General features: G+C 38.8%; 1 protein-coding gene across 1 annotated transcript in view; it reads right to left on the reverse strand.

Moving 5' to 3' along the window:
* Positions 1 to 1,861: 1,861 nt before the first annotated feature.
* The window catches only part of LOC129248308 (choline/ethanolamine kinase), a 39,953-nt gene continuing 17,461 nt past the window's right edge, over positions 1,862 to 24,353 (reverse strand). Inside the window, exons 2-8 of the mRNA XM_054887806.1 lie at positions 12,175 to 12,281; positions 11,868 to 12,078; positions 6,425 to 6,583; positions 6,171 to 6,346; positions 5,848 to 6,024; positions 2,325 to 2,721; positions 1,862 to 2,243 (exon numbers count right to left, since the gene is read on the reverse strand). Of these exons, the coding sequence (XP_054743781.1) occupies positions 2,166 to 2,243; positions 2,325 to 2,721; positions 5,848 to 6,024; positions 6,171 to 6,346; positions 6,425 to 6,583; positions 11,868 to 12,078; positions 12,175 to 12,281 (1,305 nt within the window). The 3' untranslated portion in view covers positions 1,862 to 2,165. The remainder of the gene's footprint in view (positions 2,244 to 2,324; positions 2,722 to 5,847; positions 6,025 to 6,170; positions 6,347 to 6,424; positions 6,584 to 11,867; positions 12,079 to 12,174; positions 12,282 to 24,353) is intronic.

A 24,353-nucleotide genomic window follows, 5' to 3' on the forward strand; every position in this document is an offset into this window, starting at 1 on the left:
AGTTAGTGCTCAAAAATCGTCGGTTGACTGTTAAAGACCTTACTGATATGATCGGAATATCAGAAGAATCTGTGAAAACCATTTTGAAAGACCATTTGGGCCTACGAAAAGTCAAATCTCGTTTGGTACCGAAAACTCTCAATTTCTTGGAAAAAAGTCGTCGCGTTGATGTGTGTGAAACAATGCTTTCAGACTATCAGGACAAGCTCAAATGCATCATTACGGGAGATGAGACTTGGATTTATGCTTACGACCCTGAAACAACCGACCAATCAAGCGAATATCGTGCTAAAGACGAGGCCAGACCGAAAAGAGCACGTCAAAGTCGTTCAAAAATAAAGGTCATGATGACAGTTTTTTCGATTTTCGTGGTGTGGTGCACTATAAATTCCTTCCACCTGGCCAAACTGTTAATAAGGAATATTATTTGAGCGTTATGCGTCGTTTACGTGAAGCAATTCGTCTAAAAAGACCAGACCAGGGCCAACAACTCTTGGTTTTTGCATCACGATAATGCACCGTCTCACACTGCACTCGTTCTTCGTGACCATTTCGCCAAAAGTTCCACGCATATCGTTCCGCAACCACCGTATTCGCCTGATTTGGCTCGGTGTGACTTCTGGCTATTCCCGAAACTCAAGAGACCACTCCGGGGAACGCGTTTCGAGTCGATTGAGGAGATAAAAGCTGAATCGAAGAAGGTGCTGATGGCTATACCGGAAATGGACTATTTGGCATGTTTCGGGGATTGGAAAAATCGTTGACATAAGTGTATTTCATCCAGAGGGGATTATTTTGAAGGGGATGAAATTGATTTACAAGAATAAATAAAGGTTTTTCATTTTACAACCAAATTCACCTTACTTTTTGCCTACAGTAGTACATACATACAAGAGGTATTACTCTATCATCCTGCCGGAAAACGGAATTTCAAAAGCCCACAAAACATAGAGAGAAGAACACAACTCGCCAAAGCAATTATAAATGTATAGAATATTCATCTTTATTTGTATATTTACATAAATGTATAAGGAAGTAAGTGCATATTTTTTTTTTGTCTGTCTTATGAAAGCATAGCGATTGCAAACATTTTTTCCTCGCTAAGCGAAAATTACGAGCTATAATCCGGTCACAAAATTTACCGTCTTTAAATTCGTAAGTAAAATTTAAGAAAAAAATAATGGCACGCAATGGCGCCACCTAGCCCTATGTGCATACAACCATTACCAAACGTCAGCTCACTATTGCAACGCAAATGCGTTGAGGCCCAGTTAGTCGATGCTTAATTTTCGTAAGCTAACTTACAGTAAGAAATTGACAACGATTGCTTGGTGTATAAATTTCTTTGTTGAAATCTTATTTTTTGGTTTTATAGGTTTTTTTTTTGCTAGATGATTACCAGTACACAGTCTACAGGGTGCCTCAAATAAATTCGTTTTAAAAACAATTTTTACATAAATGCTTTATTGCGGATTATTAAAACGAGCAGCTGGTAACTAAACTCAATTCACGTAAAGCCGTTACTTAATCTGTATAATTAGATTTGCGTGTAGCTGTTTAGCCTATACATGAAATGACATGACATAACGTAATTTGACATGTCATAACATAATATTACATGACATAACATGAAATGGCTTAACATGACTTAGCATAACATGACATGACATGGCATAGCATGACATAACATGACAAGCATACCATTACTTAACATAACATGACATGACATGGTATATCATGACATGACATAACGTAATATATATGTCATGACATAACATAATATGACATGACATAAAACATGGCATGGCATAGCATGACATAACTTGACATGGCATAACATGACATGGCATAACATGACATAACATAACACAACATGACATGACATATCATGGTATAAAAGTCTATTTACATCCGGCTTCTGTGCTATGTACAGACATTCCCAATCAGTATTACCGCAGGCATATTTCTTTGGATCCACCTACTTATTTTTTGTTTGTTTTTTTTTTGTTCATAATCTATTCGCATAGCTTTTTTAATCTACTTGTACAGTTCCTCAAGTTTCTTATAATACAGATTTATAAAAAAATTAAGTTAACTTAAGTTGCGTACATTCAGTGTCTAAACTAACTGGGCCTTTACTCCAAATATCACCACAAGTCGGACTATCACGAATCCTGAGCATGTTCACGCTCAAATTTGCTTTTGAGTAATTGATATTCACGTATACGAGCCACACCATATTCCTGCAAGTAGAATTGAATTTTTTTAATTTTTTTATATTATTTTCATTTTCATTTCAATCCTTTCATATCGCTCACACTTACCCAGTAACCGAACTCAATGGTGGCGAGTGTCATCACAACACTCCACACACTCCAGAACAGGTGTGAGAACATTGAGAACACTCGCACTTCATCATCCACACTCTCCAATTCCGCCTGTGTGGGTGTGTAACCCAACACATTTTCATTGATCTTTCGCAAGTAGGCCACATAGAATCTCTGACGTTGCTCCTTTGTTGGGTATTGTTGCTTGTATTGGTAGAAGTAGGGCGCCACCGGGTTACTATAATCGAATGTCCATTCTATGAAATGATTGGCGAGATCGAAACCACGATAATTGTACGCGCAATATTCAAAGTCTATGATTTGTAAATCTGGATCAGCATCGTCGCAGGTTAATAAACTGTTTAGAGGTTTCGTATCACCGTTCGAGTAATTGCTAAAGTGTTTACAAGAAAATTATAGCGATTAATCATTACTTGCTTGTAAATAAGTACAAACGCATACAGTGAGTACTACTAAAAATCGTACATCTACTTTTTTACGGTATTTTCAATGTTTAGTATTTAAGAATTTACTATAAAAACAAAGTTCATATTCCAAGAAAAACAGCATAAATCTAAGTCCTAAATATTTAAAGGGAACTCACAAATATTTCAAACACTTCAATTAAATTTTGTAATTTTTTTCTGGTATTCAAAACTGCATAGCTCTTGCAATTTCCATTATTATTATTAGGCTACTGTGCACTGCAAAACATATCTATTGTGCAAAGTCTGCTGAGGTATCCTATATTTTAAGTCTTTTTAAAAATTTTAGCCTTTCTGGGCTTCATTGTTCCATAATTTGTACGAATTCACGGCCACCAAGAGGGGTGCAGCCTTTTTCTGCCTAGTACAGGGTATTTACAAAGCAATTTCCAGTGCCCATTTCACAGAATCGACAGTTGATGGTCTCAGAGAGACCAATTTTGTTTAAGTGATACCTCAGGCTACAGTGGCCTGTAGAGTAACCAGTTAAAAATCTTAAGTTTACTCTGTTGAGCGACTGTATACGCCTCATCAGAAATTTACTCTGTCTGGTATTAAGAATTGTTTCGCTTGTCGCTGACCGATAGAGTTTCGCCACTGTTCAATGAATTTCTTCTCCTCCCACTTTCTGAGAAAATACGTTCCTGTGTCCTTTTGTAAGTCCACAGAAAGGTGCAGGAATAATTAGAGGCATGTTTGCCGCTTTTTTAGCTAGATGATCAGCCACTTCATTTGCCGCATATCCCTCATGTCCAGCAACCCAACCTATAAGTAATAACCACCTGTGTTCAAGTTCCTTAGGATGCTAAGCAGGTTCACGCGGACAGTTGATAGGAAGGCTTTAAAGCCGCCGGACTATCTGAAAGTGTGTAAATGTGGGTTTCTCTCATTTTCCAACGGAGACATTTCCTCACACAAATCTGGATGCCATGTATTTCTGACTCGAAGATTGCTGGATAGAAACCATTTCCCTATAATTACTATACTTAAACAGCGCATTTGAATGCCCCATGGAATTTCTATTGTATCGAAGTTCGTAAACTCTTCTTTTGGAATAGAGTTTTAACTCAATTTTATTGGCCTTAACACAAAATTTTGCCCTCCTATCCGCGGCCGCTGTAGCTGAATGGGTTGGTGCGTGTCTACCATTCGGAATTCACAGAGAGAATCTCGGTGAAACACCAAAATTAAGAAGACAACAAACATTTTTCTAATAGCGGCCCCCCTCGGCAGGCAATGACAAACCTCCGAGTGTATTTCTGCCATGAAAAAGCTCCTCATAAAAATATCTGCCGTTCGGAGTCGGCTTAAAACTGTAGGTCCCTACATTTGTGGAACAACATCGAGACGCACGCCACAAATAGGAGGAGAAACTCGGCCGAACACCCAAAAATGGTGTACGCGCCAATTATATACACATATATTATATATATATACATATATATCGCGAATGTAAAACTGCCATATTGATCGGCAGTTACACTTTTGAGCGGGTGACGTCGTTCAAATATCTTGGAGCTTTCATCTCTGCCGACTCAACATCTAAACAAGAAGTTAGTGCGAAGCTACCAAGCGGCGAACGTGGTCTCCTTTTCGCTATACAAGGCTCTAAGTTTCTCGTTTCTTTCTCAGCGAATGAAGCTGAAACTCTATAAAACAATAATTCGGCCTTGCATTACTTGTGCTTCTTAACTCTGGGAGATGCATAGGGCGGCTGAAGAAAGCCTTGGCTTGAGCTAAATGACTTTCAAATCACCGATTTCATCAAGCTTCAGCGGCTTAAGTGGGCTGAGTATGCTCCGAGGATGGTTCTAAACGAAATTGCAAAAGCTCAAGGGATTGCCAAAGGAAAAGCTGGATTGACACAGTTGATGACGACGCCAAGATCTTCGGACTGAAAAACTGGAGGACATGTGCAATGGGTCGAAATTCTTGGTCGACGTTATTGAGGGAGGCTAAGATTCAACCCGAACCGCCACACCAAACAATGATGATGATGATTGTGAATGTCGACTGGTAATAGAATAGACTTTTGCCGATTATATAATATTTTAGTTGGCCCATCGATGCAAACAAATGATAATCGGAAGGCGCCAAGTCTGGTGAGTAAGCCGCATGCACCAGCGGTTCCCAATCGTACGTCTCCACCAATTCCCGGGTCGCTCTTGTTCGATGTGGCTGTGCATTGTCATAAAGAAAAATTACTTTGCGACGCCGATCGGCATATTCTGGGCGTTTTCGGTGTATAGCGCTGTTCAAATCCGCCAATTGTCGTTGGTAGCGTGAACCATCAACTGTTTCACCTGGTTTTAATAGCTCGTACAACACAATACCACGCTGATTCCAGAAACCACACAGCATTGCCTTGCGGCCGAAGCGATATGGTTTGGCCGTGGTTTTCGGCTTGTGGCCGGGCGGACCATGCGATAGTTTACGCTTGGGATGGAGAAATACACCCATCTTTCATCACCCGTGACGATTCGATGCAAAAAAGATTTCCTTTTGAACCGGGAGAGCAGCATTGCACAAGTGGTTTTTCGCTGTCCGCAAATCGTAGTTTGAAGGCACGAAATTCGACATTTTTAAGAGCCACAAAAATTCATTGTTGCATAGGTATGTATATATGTAGATGGTACATAAGCATAAAATTTGAGGCTCACTCTTTTTACATAAAAATACGGATAGCTCTGAAAAATCAACTGTTTGAAGTGATTCTATTGGGAAAGCCCGATATTTATGAAACTTAACAGAATTGTAGTTAAGTTATTTCCGGGTATAGGCTATGAGACTATCAGTGATTTTTTGTATTTTGCTCTCTAATTCTAGGGCTTTGTTGGAAACATTTTTTTAAATTAAATATTAACTATATTTGTACAAAAAATTATGAAAACACAAAACCCTTAATATGGAAAACTTTTCAAAAATACTGGTACGAATTTCAGTGACACTTACTGTAGTATAACATATAAATACATATGTATGTAAATAAAATACACTACTTATACTATATATGCATAGTATGGCACAGTACAAACCTCGCTCCATTTGACTTATCACTGCTCGAGTTAGCATGCAGTATATTGCCCTCTTGCATGTCATTGTGACAGAACATAACTTTGTAGTTGCCTTGATTGATGACCGATTGCAGCCAGGCCTTTTCCTTGCGGAAATCAAAACTTTTCACTTCATTCACCAGCGCTGCTTTATCACCCCTAAGCAAAGTCCAAAATAAATGTTTAAGTATAAATACATTTATGTATGTATGTTTGTATGTATGTATGTATATAAGCAAATAGTTCAATATTTTCAATTAAATAGCTACGAATATTTATAAGTAAATATTTATTTACGCACTCACCAATCGCTTCGCGCCAAAATTTTGTTCACTGTTTTAAGCCATCGCTCAATGCAGTTCCACAGCCATTCTGGCTCTTTTGACATGGGGATATCCAAAGTGTGTATTTCTGCCAGTTTCTCGGCAATTTTCTGTGAGATTTTCGGTACTGCCAATTCCTGGGTTAGTAGAGCGCGTGCCTGAAAAATTTTAATTTGCAGTAATCTATGGAAATTTGAAATTGTATGCACTTTTTTTTTAGTTTGCGCACAACTTACATTGAGGTATTGTTCGAGGCGTCCACCAGGAAAAATTCCATATAGTTTTGGCCCGAAATTTCTTTCGCTCAATAATGCGAAAACAACAGATTCTGTGATAATGCCAGCTAAGGCGTCGTCTTCCTCGCCATGGACTTCTCCGTAGATGCGGAGTAAGACCTGAAATAATTGGAAAAAAAAAAAAATAATTATTTTAAATACATACATATTTTGATACAGAGAGGTGCTAAATTAATCATACAATTTTGTTTTTGGTTAAGTTTTTTACTAAATAAAAAACAAAGATGGAAATCTCTTTATTTTGACCTCTATGCGACGCATTGCTTGCATACTGAAGCTCTCTGGTTTACAAGTGCCAATTATGATTGACGTACGACGTCATTTACAAAAGTTATAAATCTTCTGGTGATTAATTTTGCGCCACCTTATATGAAGTCGGTATCAATCTCAAAATTTAAGTCTAGGAATTTCAGACTGCTGATAGAGGAAGAGGAAGGCCTCTTCTGCATTGGAAATCATTGGAAAGATAGAAAAGGTGGAGAAGGGCTTGGCTTCCCTTGGTGTTTCCTACTGGCGCCGGTTAGCACGAGAAAGAAACGACTGGCGCGCTTTGTTAAACTCGACCAAAATACAATAGCTTAAGCGATTATCGGGCCAATAAAAAGAAGAAGAAGGCATAGAGAGTAACGTTTACGACCAAGGACTGTCACTTCAACAGTATTCTCCAAAAAATGCATGATGTTAAGACAACAACAACGATTACAGAGAAGGTAGCGAAATTCTCTATCAACTGACGAGAAACGAGTTACGAACCCTGAAAGCACTAGTAACGCTTCACTATTCACGAGTATACCATATGACCGCCCTGGGCAGCATACACTTCTCTATATTTGCCTCCTGTCCGGCAAAGTATATTTGTTGATGACGACCCAACGATGATTGAGTTATGGTGGTGTTAACCGCTTGGTACTGCTGATGAAGCTCATCAGGTGTTTGATATCAACGCCTGCTAGCAGGCATAGCAAAGAAATGAGAGTCAAGATACTTAAATTATAGTCTTGCGAAAGCAGAGCAGATAAGGAGAAGTTGCTGAGATGCATCCACTTCAGCCTCCATGCAGCTGACGCAAAAAGGACTCGAGATAATGCCAAGGCTCACAGCATGCATACCTTGCAGAAAATGCCCTGTACGGGCCGCTACGAAATTCAAGAACTGAGATTCTGTTAACCTCAGAAGATCTCAGGAGCGCCTCCGACCCACAAGTGGCCAGACAGATTTTTCGACCTTACAAGTTTGTGTACTTGCCCAGCGTTCGCTGAGTTGGCGCGAACCACCCAACACTCCAGGAGCAGACCACATCCAGTCAACGGGATCTCAGTCCTCTCATTTCGCGGAAGCTACCTCATGGGTCTCTTGTCTATCCAGCTCGTCCGCCTCACAGTTTCCTGCAATGTCGCTATGACCAGCTACGAAGATAAGCCTGATATCAAAGAATTTGGATGCGATCGAAAGTGAGGTCAGGCTTCACCGAACCAGTCGACTGGAATTTAGGTGGATTTCAATGCAATACGCAACAGGAGTGATGCTGCAATTTGCGCCAATTACTTTGGGTTTAACCTGACTGGGTGGCATTACTCAAGTCCCAAAATGTGTGAAAATGTAAATATCTTTAGAAAATTTCCATTGAGCTACTCGATTTTGGCCGAGTTCAACAAACCGCATTAATTCACCAACACGCAAAGGTCCTATGGTCTAATGAAGAATTTATCTTTTTATTAGAAATTAAGGCTTATAGAGGTTGCGATGTTTAATTTAAGTTCGACTAAGCCGTGCAGAATCCGATGAGACCATCACAACTTTGACGAAGAATTTGGCTGCTATCAATTTCTTAGGCACGAGATATGGGGGAACTAACACGATAAATCCAACATTTCCAGCATCTCCGAGAGTTTCAGACAGGGATATTCTGTCCCAGGTATGAATTCTACATATAAACCATCCTAGAAGTATTTTTATAAGAGAGTATTTCGCAAAGCGTAAAGTTAGTCTGAAAAAACGCACCGCTCAATCAGAATACTCCGAGTCTGGTAGGCAATGAAGACAAAGCGACATCATCAAAAGAACAGTTGTTTTTGTAACAGTTTATAAATCACTGCCGGGCGCGGTGAAGTCACCGTTGATCACATCTAACGGTAGGTCCAAGCAACAATGCTATTTCGACGGCGCGGCTCCCCAGGGAGTGGAAATGTTAGAAGAGTGGCTTTAAGGAGGTACGTGAATAGGTTGTTTGTGTCGTGCGGGGTACCTTCACATGCCGGACATATGTTGAGTATGTCGGGGCTGGTTCTAGACATATGGATAAGAGTTTACCCTAATCTCCATAATCTAAAATCTACAACCTGCATAATGTTGGTGTCACGAGGCAACTGAAGCTCAGAAGAGCAATGGCTTGGGATCTTATCTCAACCGTTACTGTTGAAAGTTGTAGTTCTAGTGCAATTTGATAACGAAGGAACCAATTTTAATAACATAATTATTATTTACTATTTTTACAACGCTAGCAAGAAATCTACTGAAGACACTAATAAGGAGGGTATTTGGCTGTTCTCCCAAAAAAAGGCAGCTTTTCCAAGTGCAAAAACTCCCGCGAAATCATACTTCTATCCATCACTTCCAAAGTACTGTCCATAATATATACTTAAAAGCCCCATTTAACCAAGATTCGACCAATCTTTGAGAAACCAACAACCTGGTTTTCGTCCAAGCCATTCGTGTATTGACCAGATTAACACCCTACGGATCATAGTTCAGCTCATGAATGAATGTCAGTCGACCCTTGTTTTCGTTGATTATAGCACGGCGTTTGTCAGCATACACCGTGAAAGTATCTATTTGGGAGGCGTTCAGATCTAGAGGTGTTCCTGACAAGGTGAAAGCTTTAATCAGAGTACAATATGTGGATTTCAAGTGCAGAAGACGAGCTCTCACACAGCGGCGAGCTCTCAGACAACATTACAAACAGCGCAGGTGTTCGACAAGGATGTTTACTTTCGCCGATCCAATTTCTTATTGTTATTGATGACACCCTACACAATTCCGTAGATGATAAGAGAAGAGACAACTACTGGAACTACACCGAACATCCAGCAGACCACGCATATGCGGATGACATTTGCTTATTATCAGTAAATCACTCATGCCAGCAAAACTCGACGCTCTGTGTGCCGAGTCGAGTAAAATTGGCCTTCAAATCAACATCGACAAAACGAAACCAATAAAAATGAACACCAAAAATGACAACAATTTTATGATTCATGGCAAAGAAATCAATCAAGTCGAAGATTTTACCTACCTAGCCAGTGTAATATCTGCTAAGAATAGTGCGGGAAAGAATATCCTGGTCGGAATTAATAAAGCAACTGTTGCAAATGCTCAGCTATGGCAAGTCTGGAACTCATCCCAAATATCCTTCCAAACAAAATTGAGAATTTTTAAATCAAATATCATCTCAGTACTGCTCTATGGTTGAGAGATCTGGCTTCTAACCGACTATCTAACCGGAAAAGTTCAAGGTTTTGTATGCAGATATCTCCAGCGTATTCTCAAGATGTGGTTGCCAAACGTCATCAGCGACGTTGAGTTATGTAAAGGGTGGTTAAATTTCAAGGGCCGATGTTGAATGTGAACCACGCCTAAACGTCAAGCTTTTTTCTGCATTTCATTTGACATTTTTCAATTTCAGACTAATTCAATTTGAACCATGGAAACCAACGCGTTAAAGTTATTCAGGCTTATTATGAAAACGGGCGTTCAAATCAAAATGCATATCGCGCACTTCGTGATTTTTTCGGTCAATTTAATCATCCAAACAATCGGAAAAATTGTGCAAAAGTTTGAGCAAACCGGGTCTGTAGGAGATGTGAAAACATCAGTGCATGTTCGTACTGCAGAAAATATTGTTGCTGTTCGCGATAGTGCGGTTGAAGAGCCGTCCACCTCAACTCGTCGTCGTGCCCAACAATTGCCCCTCTCACGCTCGTCGTTGATGAACATTATGCATAAAGACTTGCATTTTCACGCTTGCAAGGTGCAATCGACTCAAGAACTAAAGCCTCGTGACCAGGGCCGTAGAGAGCATATCCGGGCCCCGGGGGAAAATTGCAAATGCGGCCTCTTTCCAATTATGTTTAATTCATATAATTCGAATTACTTCGAGTCCGGGCCCCTCTGAGAACTCCGGGCCCGGGGTAAAAAGTATCCGATCCCCCCCATTCTCGTCGGGCCTGCTCGTGACCATTTCAAGCGTCCTCAATGGTCAGAATGGTGGCAGGAAATGGCAACAGTGAATGACCAATTTTCGAAGAAAATCATCTTGAGTGATGAGGCACATTTTCACCTCAGTGGATTTGTCAATAAGCAGAATTGCCGCATTTGGGCGAATGATAATCCAAAAGTGATTGCCGAAAAACCAATGCACCCACAAAGAGTGACTGTTTGGTGCGGTTTATGGGCCGGCGACATCATTGGGCCGTATTTTTTCCAAAATGAGGCCGGTCAGGCAGTTACTGTGAATAGTGTTCGCTATCGTGAGATGATAACGAACTTTTTATGGCCCGAATTAGAAGATATGGATGTGGACTATATGTGGTTTCAACAAGACGGTGCCACTTGTCACACAGCTAACGAAACAATGGCTCTTTTGTGCGAAAAATTTGATGGCCGAATACTCTCCCGTCGCGGTGATGTCAATTGGCCGCCAAGATCATGTGATTTGACACCGTTAGACTTCTTTCTTTGGGGTTATTTGAAAGACAAGGTGTACGTCGATAAGCCAGCAACAATTCAAGAGCTAAAGGATTAGATAATTCGGCACATTAACGGCATAGAACCTCAATTATGCCTCAGCGTCATCGAAAATTTGGAACATCTAATGAAGGTGTGCCGCCGAGGCCGCGGCGGTGATTTGTCCGATATTTTGTTCTATACGTAATTGAGCCATACCAATATTATCATAATAAAGAGAAGTGACAATAATTTCCTAAAAAAATTGTATTTTATTCAAATTCAATACCGGCCCTTTAAACTTAACCACCCTTTATATAAAAAGTGCAGCTTGCAGCCAATGGTCAACTATATGAAATTATTTTGCAAAAATTATTAAACTGCGAAAAGATGCAAGCGAAGTATGAACATACAAGTATGTCGACAAGCTCTTGATTGAAACCCGCAAGAAAGCCGCAAAAGGGGCCTACCTAAGACTCCAAGTCCATGGGGAAGATCGCTGTAAAAAGAAGTCGATGAATGTGGAAAAACATGGAACGCACTAAAATTCGCTAGCTAAAAACAGGACTAGGTGGAAATGCTTTATTCAAGCCCTATACCCCTAATGATAGATAAAGGAAATGATGATGAATAAGAGTACAACTGAAAATGGTAAACTTACCTCATTTGGCTCACTGGTAGATTGTCTTGCCGCTAAGGATAATGGCTCATCACTACTATTATTATTTATACTGTCGCAATCAGAACTATCAGAATTCAATTTGACATAATCCTCACTTCCTTGAGGTGCTGTGGAATGATCTTGGATAAACTGGGAGTTATTGTCATTCGCCGGTAGACTTACATAATACAGGAGGTTCGACAATCCGCCACTGTGAAAAGGAGAATTTTTTAAAGGAATTTTTTTCATATATGTATGTGCATATGTATGTGTGTATGTAAGTATGAAGGTTAAGTCGATAGCTTACTTGATCTTTTTGACAATTATATCAGCCTGGTTGATCGTTTTCCAGCGGCCAGTCAAGTATTCGCGGCACAATCGAGCAGCTAGCACGCGAATTTCCTCGGTCGAGGCCTGGAAAAAAATGTGTAAATAAGTCTATATATGTATGTATGTGTGTTTGTATATATGTATGAACATTTGTACATTGTTAATTATAATTAATCACACGTCACTGGTATTTATTTAGAGATAAAGAAAATTGTGTACCACATAGGTGGTGAAATTATTACTAAGAAAGTTCATACCTATATAAAGGGTGTTTTTATTTGAGTCTTTCAACTACATACATATATTATTATTGAATTTGAGGAAGGATTATAAGTATAGACAAACATCGTGCGCCAAAACGTGAATTGTATAGGGTTTTTCAGTAAGAGCGCTTCAACTTTTGAACTTTTTTGAATAAAACACAAACGGTTTGATTTTTTTAACTAATTTTTTTATTATTATCGAGTTTGAACATAAACATTTAAGTATGAAATTCGATTTCTTTTGCATGACCACCGCGTGCACGTTTTACGAAGTCCAATCGTTGAACCCAATTTTCGACCACTCTTTTACATAAATCGGCCGAAATTCCAGCAATTTCGCGTTCAATTTGGCTCTGAGCTCACAAATCGTCGCCGGCTTGGTACTGTAGACCAATGACTTCACATAACCCCAAAACGGGACGGCTTGTTAAATGGACCGTAAAATGGCCGTAATGCTCTTAAAGTAGCAGCAACAGAACGATTATTTTCATAAAAAATTTGTACGATTTGCAATCGTTGCTCAAGTGTGTAGCATTCCATGATGAAATGCATACTAATGAAGTTTACAAATGACAAGCGAAAAATAAAAAATATTGCGTCGATCGCCCTCCCTATCGGAAAAAAGTTTAAGCGCACCTATTGAAAAACCCTATATTTACCGGCTTTATGAAGAATTTTTCGCAAGAATTTTAATTGAATTTAATATTTGGTTAGTGCGAAATAAACAGTTCATTTTGAATTGCCTGAATATACTCGAGAACCAGCAGGGCAGTGATATCTTATCAAATTATTGCTAACACTTCACCTCGAAGTACTATCGATGAAACGACTGCGTCATTGCAGGAAGACCTAAACGCAATATTTAAAGGAACTTTAAACTGGCCTACTTTCGATTCGTATTTATTGTAACAGATTTTGCAACGCCGACCGATACTTCCAATTCACGGCGAACTTTACAAGGTGAAGTCTAAAATAAACAAGACTGGCGTCATAAAAATGTTTTTGATGGCGCTATCTTTTTAATGAGTTAGAGCGTTGGAAGTTATATCCCTAGCTGTCTTCCAGTGAAAGCTTGGCTTCGGTTCAGTGGAAGCGAAGTTATTGCGTCCAAAGTGTCAGTATGTTTGAGTCATCGGTACAAAAATGAGTTTCGAACAAAGAGCTAATATCAAATTTTGTTTTAAAATCGGTAAAACGTTTACCGAAACATTTGAATTGATGAAAAAAGTTGATGGCGATGATTGTCTATCTCTGCCAGAGTTCATGATGGGTTTACACATTTCAGAGATGGTAGTGAGGACATAAATGGCGGTGAATATACGGACCGCCAGAAACCTCCATCGAAATTGTTCGTAAATTTATCAAAACTGAACCGAAAACATCGTTGAAGTTCATGGAAGTGGAGTTGAATATCTCTAAAATCGATTTATCGCATTTTAACTGATCATTTGGAATCACGAAAGGTCTGTGCACGTCTCACTCCGCACAAGTTACTTGAGGATCAGAAATTGCTCAGAATTCAACATTCGAAATACTTCACTGAAGAAGCGGGAAAAGTCGAGAACTTCCTTTACAACATTGTAACTGGTGATGAAACGTAATGTTTCTAACATGAAGCTGAAACTTAGCATCAAAGTGCCGAATGGAAGGCCTCAGGCGAGCCACCACCCAAAGAATCGCGTTTGGAGAAGTCAAAAATCAAATCGATACTCATTTGTTTTTACGATTCCAAGCGAATTGTGCACAAGGAGTTCGTGCCAATGGGCCAAACCCTCAATGCAATTTTCCATCTTGGCGTTTTGAAGCATTCGGCGCTTATTGCACGAAATGTACCATCTCATCGACCCATTATTGTGACTGAGTTTTTGACTAGAAATCACACTCACCGTATTCACCTGATATGGCACCCTTAGCGACTACTACCTATTTGGAAAATTGCGTTTGGTCATGAAATGACCTGAAACACTTTTTAGAAAAGCTTTTAGATTGCGCAAAACAGTGTATCGAGATCAGAGGGGACTATTTTCAATAAATAAACCTGAAGTTATCAGAACAAAGCTCCTGTCGTTTCTATTTTAGCTCAGTCTTGTTGTTTTTGGACTTAACCTTGTAAGCCTCTTCATTTATTGAGCTAAGTTGTAGTCCTTCCAGTCTTATCTGAAAAATGCAAAATGAAAAGTAATGGCTTCAAGAAGTTATAGCCACATCTATGCATGACCTCAACTACCGTATGCACCCTGTATACATATATGAAATATGCATATTTCTAACTTCAACTAAAAATATTTATATTTATAAAGAATATTTATTTCAACGTTTTTTTTACTAACAGCTCAACCAATGTAAAGAAGCATTCATGAAAAATTAATTAAACTCAAAATTATCCAAACATTCGCATATAAAAAAGTTGAAGTATGAAGTTTTTAGGTGTTGTAATACTCACAGAAATAAGTATATATGCAAGGGCATTTTCAAAGGAAAAACTATAAAGAAGCAGGAGAAAGGTTCAACCAATAATTTTAATATAATATATATTTAGGAAAAATAGGAAAAAAAATTGTACAACAAAAGTTCAACTTGAGTAAACTTATTAAATTAAAAAAGAAATTAAAGTAACTTCATATGAAATAAGCTTATGTGCATTGGTCTTTCTTTACACTTTTTTTCAACGCTTCTATAACTTACGATTTTCTAATAATTAATATGTTTTTCGTTTTGCGAAAGAACATCATTTATATGCTTAGGTTTAGAGTCTGCCAAGTTTTGAAGAGTGGAAGCACCTATCTTATCCCACTCTTCCACTAAATCATCTTTCAGGTCTTTGATTGTCTCACACTACCGACCATTTTTATAAATACGGGCCGACAATTTTCCCCAGAGGTCCTCAATTGGTTTAAAATCAGGACTTAGTGCTGGCCAATCCTGAACTGAAAATTTTCTTGACGATAGGAAGGCCTTAGTTAAACGAGCCGTATGGATTGGGGCGATGTCTTGCTGGAAAGCCCAGTCGTCTCCGTATATGTTTCCCGCAAATTCAATGAGAACATCCTCTAATATTTCATCATAGAATTCTGCGTTGGTTCTTGTCGGAATAAAACAAATTGGAGACTTTCCACCATCTCCGAAAACGGCCCAAATCATCAAAGACCAGACACCGTGGATCCGCTTATGACGCGTTTGCCGTGGTTGCCTAAGGTCTCGCCAATATTTCTGGCAGCCATCTGGACCAGCTAAGTTGAACTTTTTTTCGTCCGAAAATACAACCTTTCGGAATTCGTTAGTGCAAAATTTATAGTTTCCGGCAAATGCTAAACGAGCCTTAATGTGGCGTGCTAATTTTTTCGGCGGCCGCCGTAGCCGAATGGGTTGGTGCGTGACTACTATTCGCAATTTACAGAGAGAACGTCGGTTCGAATCTCGGTGAAACACCAAAATTAAGAAAAAAAAAACATTTTTTAACAGCGGTCGCCCCTCGGCAAGCAATGGCAAACCTCCGAGTGTATTTCTGCCATGAAAAAGCTCCTCATAAAAATATCTGACGTTCGGAGTCGGAGTATATAATAGTCTTGGTATCGGCTCCCGCAAACAATATTTAAGTGTTCCGTCATCAACCAAAATTTGATGTATTCGTCTATCGGTGACCTTAAGACTTAAATGGTGTTTGATTTTTTTGCAAGACATTTCTTTTTGAGCAGCCAGACGACGAATTTCTCGTTTGCATCTGCTGTCGATGTTAGTTGATCTGCCGCTTCGTTTGAGTTGCCCATATGTTTCTGAATTTTTAAGAAAGTTGCTGATGGTATTCCGTTGCCGATTTACTCTAGCAGCAATTTCATCAATACTTTTGCCATTTTCGCTTAGCCTTTCAATGAGACCACGCTCTTCATCGGATAAATGTATTCCACGTGGAATTCTACAGATTAACCCGTCAATAATTCAATTATTCTTTGTTCAAAATAAGTAATATATTTTACTTACATTTTTTTTTAGGATGCCAATGCAAATAACACAAAATTTTTTTATAACTTGCTCTCTATGCGTGCCAAATCAATACTGATCTCTGATTGCACATATACTTATTTCATATGAACACCAAATCTCGCAACAAAAATTTGTAATAAGGGTACTAAGAATAATAACTAAAGAAGAATTTTGCAACCGAATAGTTAAGTTGGACTGCAAATGCAGACTTTGGCATACCAAACAAAAATGTACCGTTACTATCAACAAAGATATCGATATAAAAAACTTTGCACATATACTTATTTCTGTGAGATATTTACGCCCGCTGTATTTATATTTGTTGCAAATTTTGTTTTTAACTTCATTTATTACATGCAATCTGTCATTTAAAAAAACATTCAGTATTACTTCTAGTTGCAATTTAAAAAAGTATTCATAAAAGTTCGTGTCTACAAGCGCGAAATAATGCCACTTAGACCCTTTAACCAACCGGCACCCTTTCGTGCACACACATTTCACCGCATTTCATATCGCATTTGGCCCCAACTAAGTAGTTAGATAAGTGACAGCAGTGTCTGTTTTTCAAAAAATTAAATTATAATGCTCACGTAAATATTTACAGCTGATTAGTAGAATGTAGATTTAATGTTTAGCAGAAGCTATAGCGAGCAATTAAGTTTTAGGTAAATCACCTATAATTTTATTGCAAAAACTTTTAATTGAGTCGTTGCTAAATATTGTAGGTATTATTTTCACATTTTAATTCATCCCCTGCACGATGTGTCAATCAAGATTATTCAGTGAAATAGAAATACCCAACCTTTTTTTATTCGTTTTTGTTTTTAATTCTTAATTACAACGGCCCTATAGAAGCCACAAAAAGTACACTTGCACATTTGCCTTATAAATAAGGTTTTATATGCATGTATATGTGTATGTATGTATACACTCATACCTATGCATATATGCAGTTGTGTACACTAAGCGAAGCAGCTATATGGGAGAAACCAACTCCATACTTTTTTTTTCAAATAGCTGCATAATTTTTGCTTGAATTGCCTTATAATGTCTAGAAAGGGTGATCCCATTGGAGGTACTTTTTCCAATAGGGCTTTTCTGACAAATCACGTGTGACTACTGTCAAACTAAATACATAATTTTTTTCAATATTCATTAACATTTTATCATGGAAAGATGTACGCCTCAACAATGAAAATCGACGCTCTGCGAAAAGAATTCATTGCGCGCTCAGGTCAACTCATGGGCTACATAACCCTCCTAATGAACGCAAACGATTTAGCAAACGATTGGCAAAATTGAGAATAATTTTACATTATTGGCGGACATTCGACCGATTAGATCACGTGCAGCCCGAGGTGAAGAGCATATTGCGGCTGTAAATGAGAGTTTTGCCCAAGACTAAGAAGAATCGATTCGGCGCCGACCTCAACAACTTGGCCAATCTTATGGCACTACTCGGGCGATTTTACGTAAAGATCTTGGTTTGAAAGCGTGTAAAATACAGCTATTCCAAGATTTGAAGGCTACTGATCCTTCAAAGCGTCGAAGGTGCACATTTTAGGACTCGAATTTTGATTAGCGATGAAGTCTATTTTTGCCATATTTGGGCTGAAGAGCAACCCGAAGCCTTCAAGAGCAGCCATTGCATCTATTGAAAACAACCGTTTGGTGCAGCCTGTGGGGTGGAAGAATCATCGGCCCATATCCTGATTGATAGAGAAAAATTAAAAGAAATGGTCCAAAGCCTAAGACGGACGATTAATGTACGAGAGAGATAAGACAGTTGGCTGTCAATAAAAATATTAGCCCTAATCAAATTAGATGTGGACTATCTCCCAATTTCACGAAAAGTATAGAGGAAATTTTGATTCGAACTTAAAATATCAAAATAGACTGGATGCTTTCCATTTCAATTCAACCGGGCTATTCGGGTCATGTTCTTCGATTTCGATGTAACTCAAATATGTTGCTCTCTAGTCAAAATAATGAGACACGTATTTTTTTGTTCGCCCGAAAAAAAATTTTTTCAAGAGTTATCGGCAATTTTGTTTTTCGGCTCAAAATCGATTTTTTTTAATTATATAAGAAATTTTTTTTTTTAAATACCCATAACTTAGTCAAAAATGAACCTATTTTAAAAATTCCGATTCAAAATGATCGTCATTACTTACACGAGCGACTTACTGTAGAAACAATTGCAAAAAAGTAGTTGAAAATTTTTTATTTAGCAAAAAATAAAAAAAATTGAAATTTTTTCGAAATTCAATATTTCAAAAAGTGTATTTTGTTTTTTTTTATAACTTTTTCCAAATCAAGAGGGCACCTCAAACTTCAATTGAGCTGAATGCCGAGTAGCTAAAATGAGTTCTTTTTGAGTAATGAATCTTTGAGTAAAAAACCTGTTTCGCTCTCTTTGTTTTTAGGAAAATAAAAAAAATTTCAACTACTGTTTTGCAATTGTTTCTATATGAAGTCGTTCGTGAAAGTAATGACAATCATTTTGAATCCAGAATCATTAAAATTGGTTCATTTTTAATTAAGTTATGAGCATTTAAAAAAAAATTCTTATTAATGAAAAAAAATCGATTTTGAGCCGAAGAACAAAATTGCCCATAAATCTTGAAAAATATAATAATTTTTTCGGGCGAACAAAAAAATACGTGTCTCATTATTTTGGCCAGAGAGCAACATATTTGAGTTACATCGAAATCGAAGAACATGACCCGAATAGCCCGGTTGAATTGAAATGGAAAGCATCACTGGCTAAACCGAATCCCCAAAGCAGCTATACGCGAATTCGCCGATAATCAGAAGCTCTGGGATGATTAATGATGATCCAATGGCAAAATTTACTCTCGTTGGGTCTGTTGGGTGTCAGAAGTATTGGAGAGATATTCGCGTCACCCACCGAAACTTCCACGGTGACTTTTTCATGACCTGGGGTGCTTTTAACTACCGGCTTTGGCATGACTCAAATTTGTTTTATTTTGAACGCTGAAAATGACGTTGGCGAAGAATTTCACGGTGATTTCTTGGACATATCAGCAGGACAATCCACGTACAATGAAATTGTTCGCGTCAAAAAATACTCCTGTGCTCGAGTGGCCCGCAGTTAGTCCAGACCTGAATGAAATGAAAAGGCTCTGTAGCATTCTTGGCAAGCAAGTTTATAAAGGTGGACGCCAGTTTAATAGCCTGTTGCACCTTGAAAAAGATATTCAAGAGGAATGGGGAGTAATCGACCTTAGTGTCCTTCTTCTTCTTCTTCTTTCTTAGTATGACAGTCCTGGGTAGACTCACTGCTTCCGCAACTTAGTGTCCTTCAGTCATTACAAGCAAATTGCCTGAGAGATGGGAAAAATGTGTCGCTAGCGATGGCTATTATTTTGAAGATTAAATTTGTAACCATTTTTTGTTAATAAACGTTTGAAATTGAAAAAAAAGTCTCATTTCATAGGCATCTACCGTACAAGCTATTAAATTTCTTTTAGATTGTTTTCTTAAGATTTAATTTAATATTAGTTTTGTCCCATATATCTATTTTTATGCCCATGAAAATTATTAAATTTTCACAATAAAAATCCGAAATGAATCCGTACACATGTTTTATTAATAAGTTCGTTTTCTTCGCTTATCCCAAAAGGTAAACTTTTTTTTTTATATTCTTGTTCACTCCGCTCGGAAGCATCGGCAAGACCCTTCCAACGTACCCCGTTCTGGACTGTTGGTTTTGCGCCGTCCCATGAGATCTGCTAGTTAGCGCAACAGCGACCTTCGCCAAGTGATCTTTCGCCGACCGCGAGCTCTACTCCCGTGCAGTCCAGTTCCATTCTCGTGATGCTATCTGGTGGTTTTCTAAGCATGCGACCCATCCATCGCCATTTTCTGCATTTAATTTGCCATAAGATGGGCTCCTCATTCGTTGCTCTCCATAGTGCGTCGTTGCTGAATGTTCTTCAGATGATTCGGAGGCACTTGTTGACGGAAGGTTGTAGCCTCCGTGTGATGGTGTTAGAGACCAGCCATGTTTCACTTCCGTACAGCAATACAGACTTCACACATGGGCTGAATATTCGCAGTTTAGTGCGCCTGGAGATTTGCGAACTCGCTCATATTCTATGCATTCGCCCGAACGCTGCCGTTGCTTTGTTTAGCCTGCAGTTGACATCTTCCTCTGCTCCGCCGTATATCGTGATAGTGCATCCGAGGTAGCAGAAGTTTTCGATAAATTCCACCAGGCACCCGTCAATCATTAAAGGTCTTGCTTTATTGTGGCTGACTCTCATAGCCTTGGTCTTGGCGATGTTGGCCTCCAGTCCGATAGTGCGTGACAGCGTGACTAGTCTGCCCGCCTTCGCTTGCACGTTAGTGAATTTATGAGAGAGCAGGCAGATGTCATCGGCGAAGTCCAGGTCCTCAAGAAGTCTGGTGAAATTGCATACGATGCCTCTTTTGTGCAGGGTCAATGCACTGCTTATTTTATTAAAAAACAAATATTTTTTTCAGTGTCTATATGGGACATTATGGCTCTTCTTTTTAGTGATTGTTTTTGTAATTTTTAATTTCACATTTTTTGCGAAACTTACCTTTATCAGATTGATAAATATTTGGTGCGTAATTAGCGAGCAATGCGCCATCAGTAAAAGAGGTAATTGCTCCAATTGAAGAATATCTACATCGCTAATTATATACATTTGTACATATGTATTCTGATATCGCTCATTTACTTGTAAGAGTGTCATAATCCAAAACAAAAAAAACTTTTCTTTAGATAAGTATAAATTTTAATGGATATTTAAGAAATTTTCGAGCCATTATCTGACTTTTGAAAAAATACTTAATTTTCATTTCAATTTGCCTTGCCTTTTATTTTTCGATAAAAGTATCCACAATCAGTGCAATTTGTACATTATTTGTACAGAATTCGATTGAGAAGCTGATAATCGAGAAAGAAAAAGGTGAATTTAGTTTCACTTTTCGGCACAGAGTTGGTAGTTCCAAGTGTGAAAAGAGATATCTGATCATTTGACCAGGTTGTGTTTAACATTCTTTCTCTCGTCAATCGATACTACTATCAGAAAAGGTGTGAATATGTTACCAGGTGTTAACTGATAAGCATCAAGTAGTTGGACTGTTGCTAAATTATTCGAGCAATCGTCAGTATGAAGTTTGAGCGCTGTTGTCTGCGCCCCCAGTAGAATCTATGTACTTATACTTTAATCGATTGATTTGCTTATGAAGGCTTATCTTATTTCATCTCTTTAGCATTAGTACTATGTTTGCGTTTCACGTGAAATTGTATTGCCATGAAATGTGCGTGGAATTTCATATGTTTTTCACGACATAGGTATGTATCTCATGTGTACTCAGCTAATACCGTGGAAACATCGAGCAACATGCCAGCAACATGATGCTAGCAACTAGTCTTTTAAGATTGAGCAAAAACTGACGGTATCTTAGTCTGATGGCCAACACTTGACAAAAGAACAAGAGTAAAACGCCTAGAAAGTATTCAAATGGGTGCTAGTCTCTGCATAAGTGGGGCACTAAAAACTACTCCCACGGCAACGATGAATGTCATGCTGCACTTATTACCGATTGAGGCCTACAGCAAACAGCTGGCGGCGAAATCGGAACTTAGGTTAAGAGAAGCTTCTAACTTAGCAGCTAACAGAAGGGGTCACGCAAGAATACTAGACGAATATCCCTTCCTACATCAAACGACAGACTTTTGTAGCTCAGTAAAGTTGCATTTAAACACATTCTTTACCACAACTTTTCCAACGAGCGAAGATTGGGACAATGGGGTAATGGGCAATAGAAGCGGAAGCAGCATATATACTGATGGTTCCAAGCTAAATGATCAAGTAGACGGAGGCCTTCATTCTGAAGGAATGAATGCCAACATCCCATTCCGGTTACCGGATCACTGTAGTGTAATTCCAGCTGAAATTCTGGCTATCAGGGAAGGCCTGCTAACCCTAAGTAAAAGTGCCCTCACCACAAGAGATATAAACATATATTCAGATAGCCAATCGGTCCTGAAAGCTTTAAAATCGCCTAATATTAACTCGAAGACAGCAAAAGAATGTATCGATGTTTTGACAGAACTGTCACAGTACTTTGTAATAAACCTGCTCTGAGTGCCGGGTCATAGAGACATACATAGAAGGCACCAGCAAAGCAGATGAACTAGCGAGATTGGGTACCACATTACCGATCCAACCAGACAAAGCGAAAATACCTATACCTTTAGCAACTTGTAAAATGCCTATAGACAAACACACTATCAGAGCCGTCAACAGGCTATGGTCTCAGTCTCTGACCTGTGCAACAAGTAGAATGACGTGGCCGAAATGGAACACAGGCCGCACATACCGACTGTTGAAACTAAACAGGAAAAACATGAGAAACCTTCTCGGGGTCCTAACAGGGGATTGCCTTATTGTCAGGTATGCCAGTATACTGGGAGCGCCCTATAACGACTATTGCAGGAGCTGTAACGACATTGAAGAAGACGAGGCTATAGAACACTTTCTATGCGGGTGCATGGCTTTGGATAGAAGAAGGTTCAATATTTTACGAGAAAGTTCCCTGAATAACTTGGCAGAAGTAGCCAATATAAAAATAACAAGTCTTGTTAGATATATTAAAGCCACAATGTTCAATGAGGACAATGTAGAGTGAGGAGATTGGACAGCCCGACAACCTCTATACCTACCTACCTACCTACCTACCTGACAGTTCGTTTACGAGTGAAATGCCTGAGTTTGAATACTCCGAAGATACGTCCTTTTACAGCGTAACGTATTTACAAAGAGTATAAGTAAATCTTTATATTTTCTTGTGTCAACATATCTGTATATTAATGTGTTTAATAACACCTTTCTTTCCAAAATTTCCCAATTGATTCTAAAGCGATGCTCATAAATTCGCTTGCTTACATTTCTTCAATTTTCATTCAGACGTTTCTTCTCATTTGGGAACCAATGTTGCTAACAACATTTCGCGGCAAATAAAATGCATGCTGCTGGCGAAATTTCACGGCTGTGAAGTTAGTACTACCCTTAGGTAGGTAGGTGGGGTGGCTGTCCCAATAACACACTTAGACCTTTCATAGGTCCATTGTGATACCACTGGAACCATCCGGTAGCTGTAATAAACGAGCTGAGCTTCGTTAGTTTTAGAGGCTCTATGTCCGCTACATCAGTTAAAAATGCCGATCAAGAGTGCCGAGCCTCCTTGTAGCTAAGCTTTCACACTCACTTAAAAGGTGTCTGACTGTTTCCTCTTCTTCTGTATTAAGACAGCGTCTACAGAAATCGAAGTACGGGAGACGCAACCTTCTAGCGTGGCTGCCTATTAGACAATGACCAGTTAATACCCCTATAATTTTTCTTATAGCTTCTCTGTTAAATCTGAACAAGCTGTTTGATCGACCGCTGTTCCATTTCGGTCTGTCTGCTTAGTTCGCATGTTGAGAGGTTTTCCCAACATGTATTTATTTACCTTGCTGATGGTTTCCTTATCTATATATAAGCAGTTTACAAGTGGCTATAGGCATAGGTATCAGCGTCTTATCCATTTGGAGGTCAAGCGTTGTACCGGTTCGAGAAAGTTCATCTGCCTTGTAGTTCCCTGCTATATTCCTGTGGCCTGGAACCCAAATGAGGTGTATTTTGTAGTATTTAAATATGTCATTTAGAAGTTTAAAACATTCTATAACTGTTTTTGACGAGTGTGTTTTAGATTCTAGCACTTTCATCGCTGCTTGACTGTTCGGCTATATGAAGACTTCATTTGTGGATAATACTCACGTCTTTATTACCGTACCCTCTTTTATGACAGTGACTGCCTGAAATACACTGCAATGATCAGGTAGGCGAAATGATTGGCTACTCCAATCATC

The sequence above is a fragment of the Anastrepha obliqua genome, chromosome 5, assembly GCF_027943255.1.
Source record: "Anastrepha obliqua isolate idAnaObli1 chromosome 5, idAnaObli1_1.0, whole genome shotgun sequence".
NCBI lineage: Eukaryota > Metazoa > Arthropoda > Insecta > Diptera > Tephritidae > Anastrepha > Anastrepha obliqua.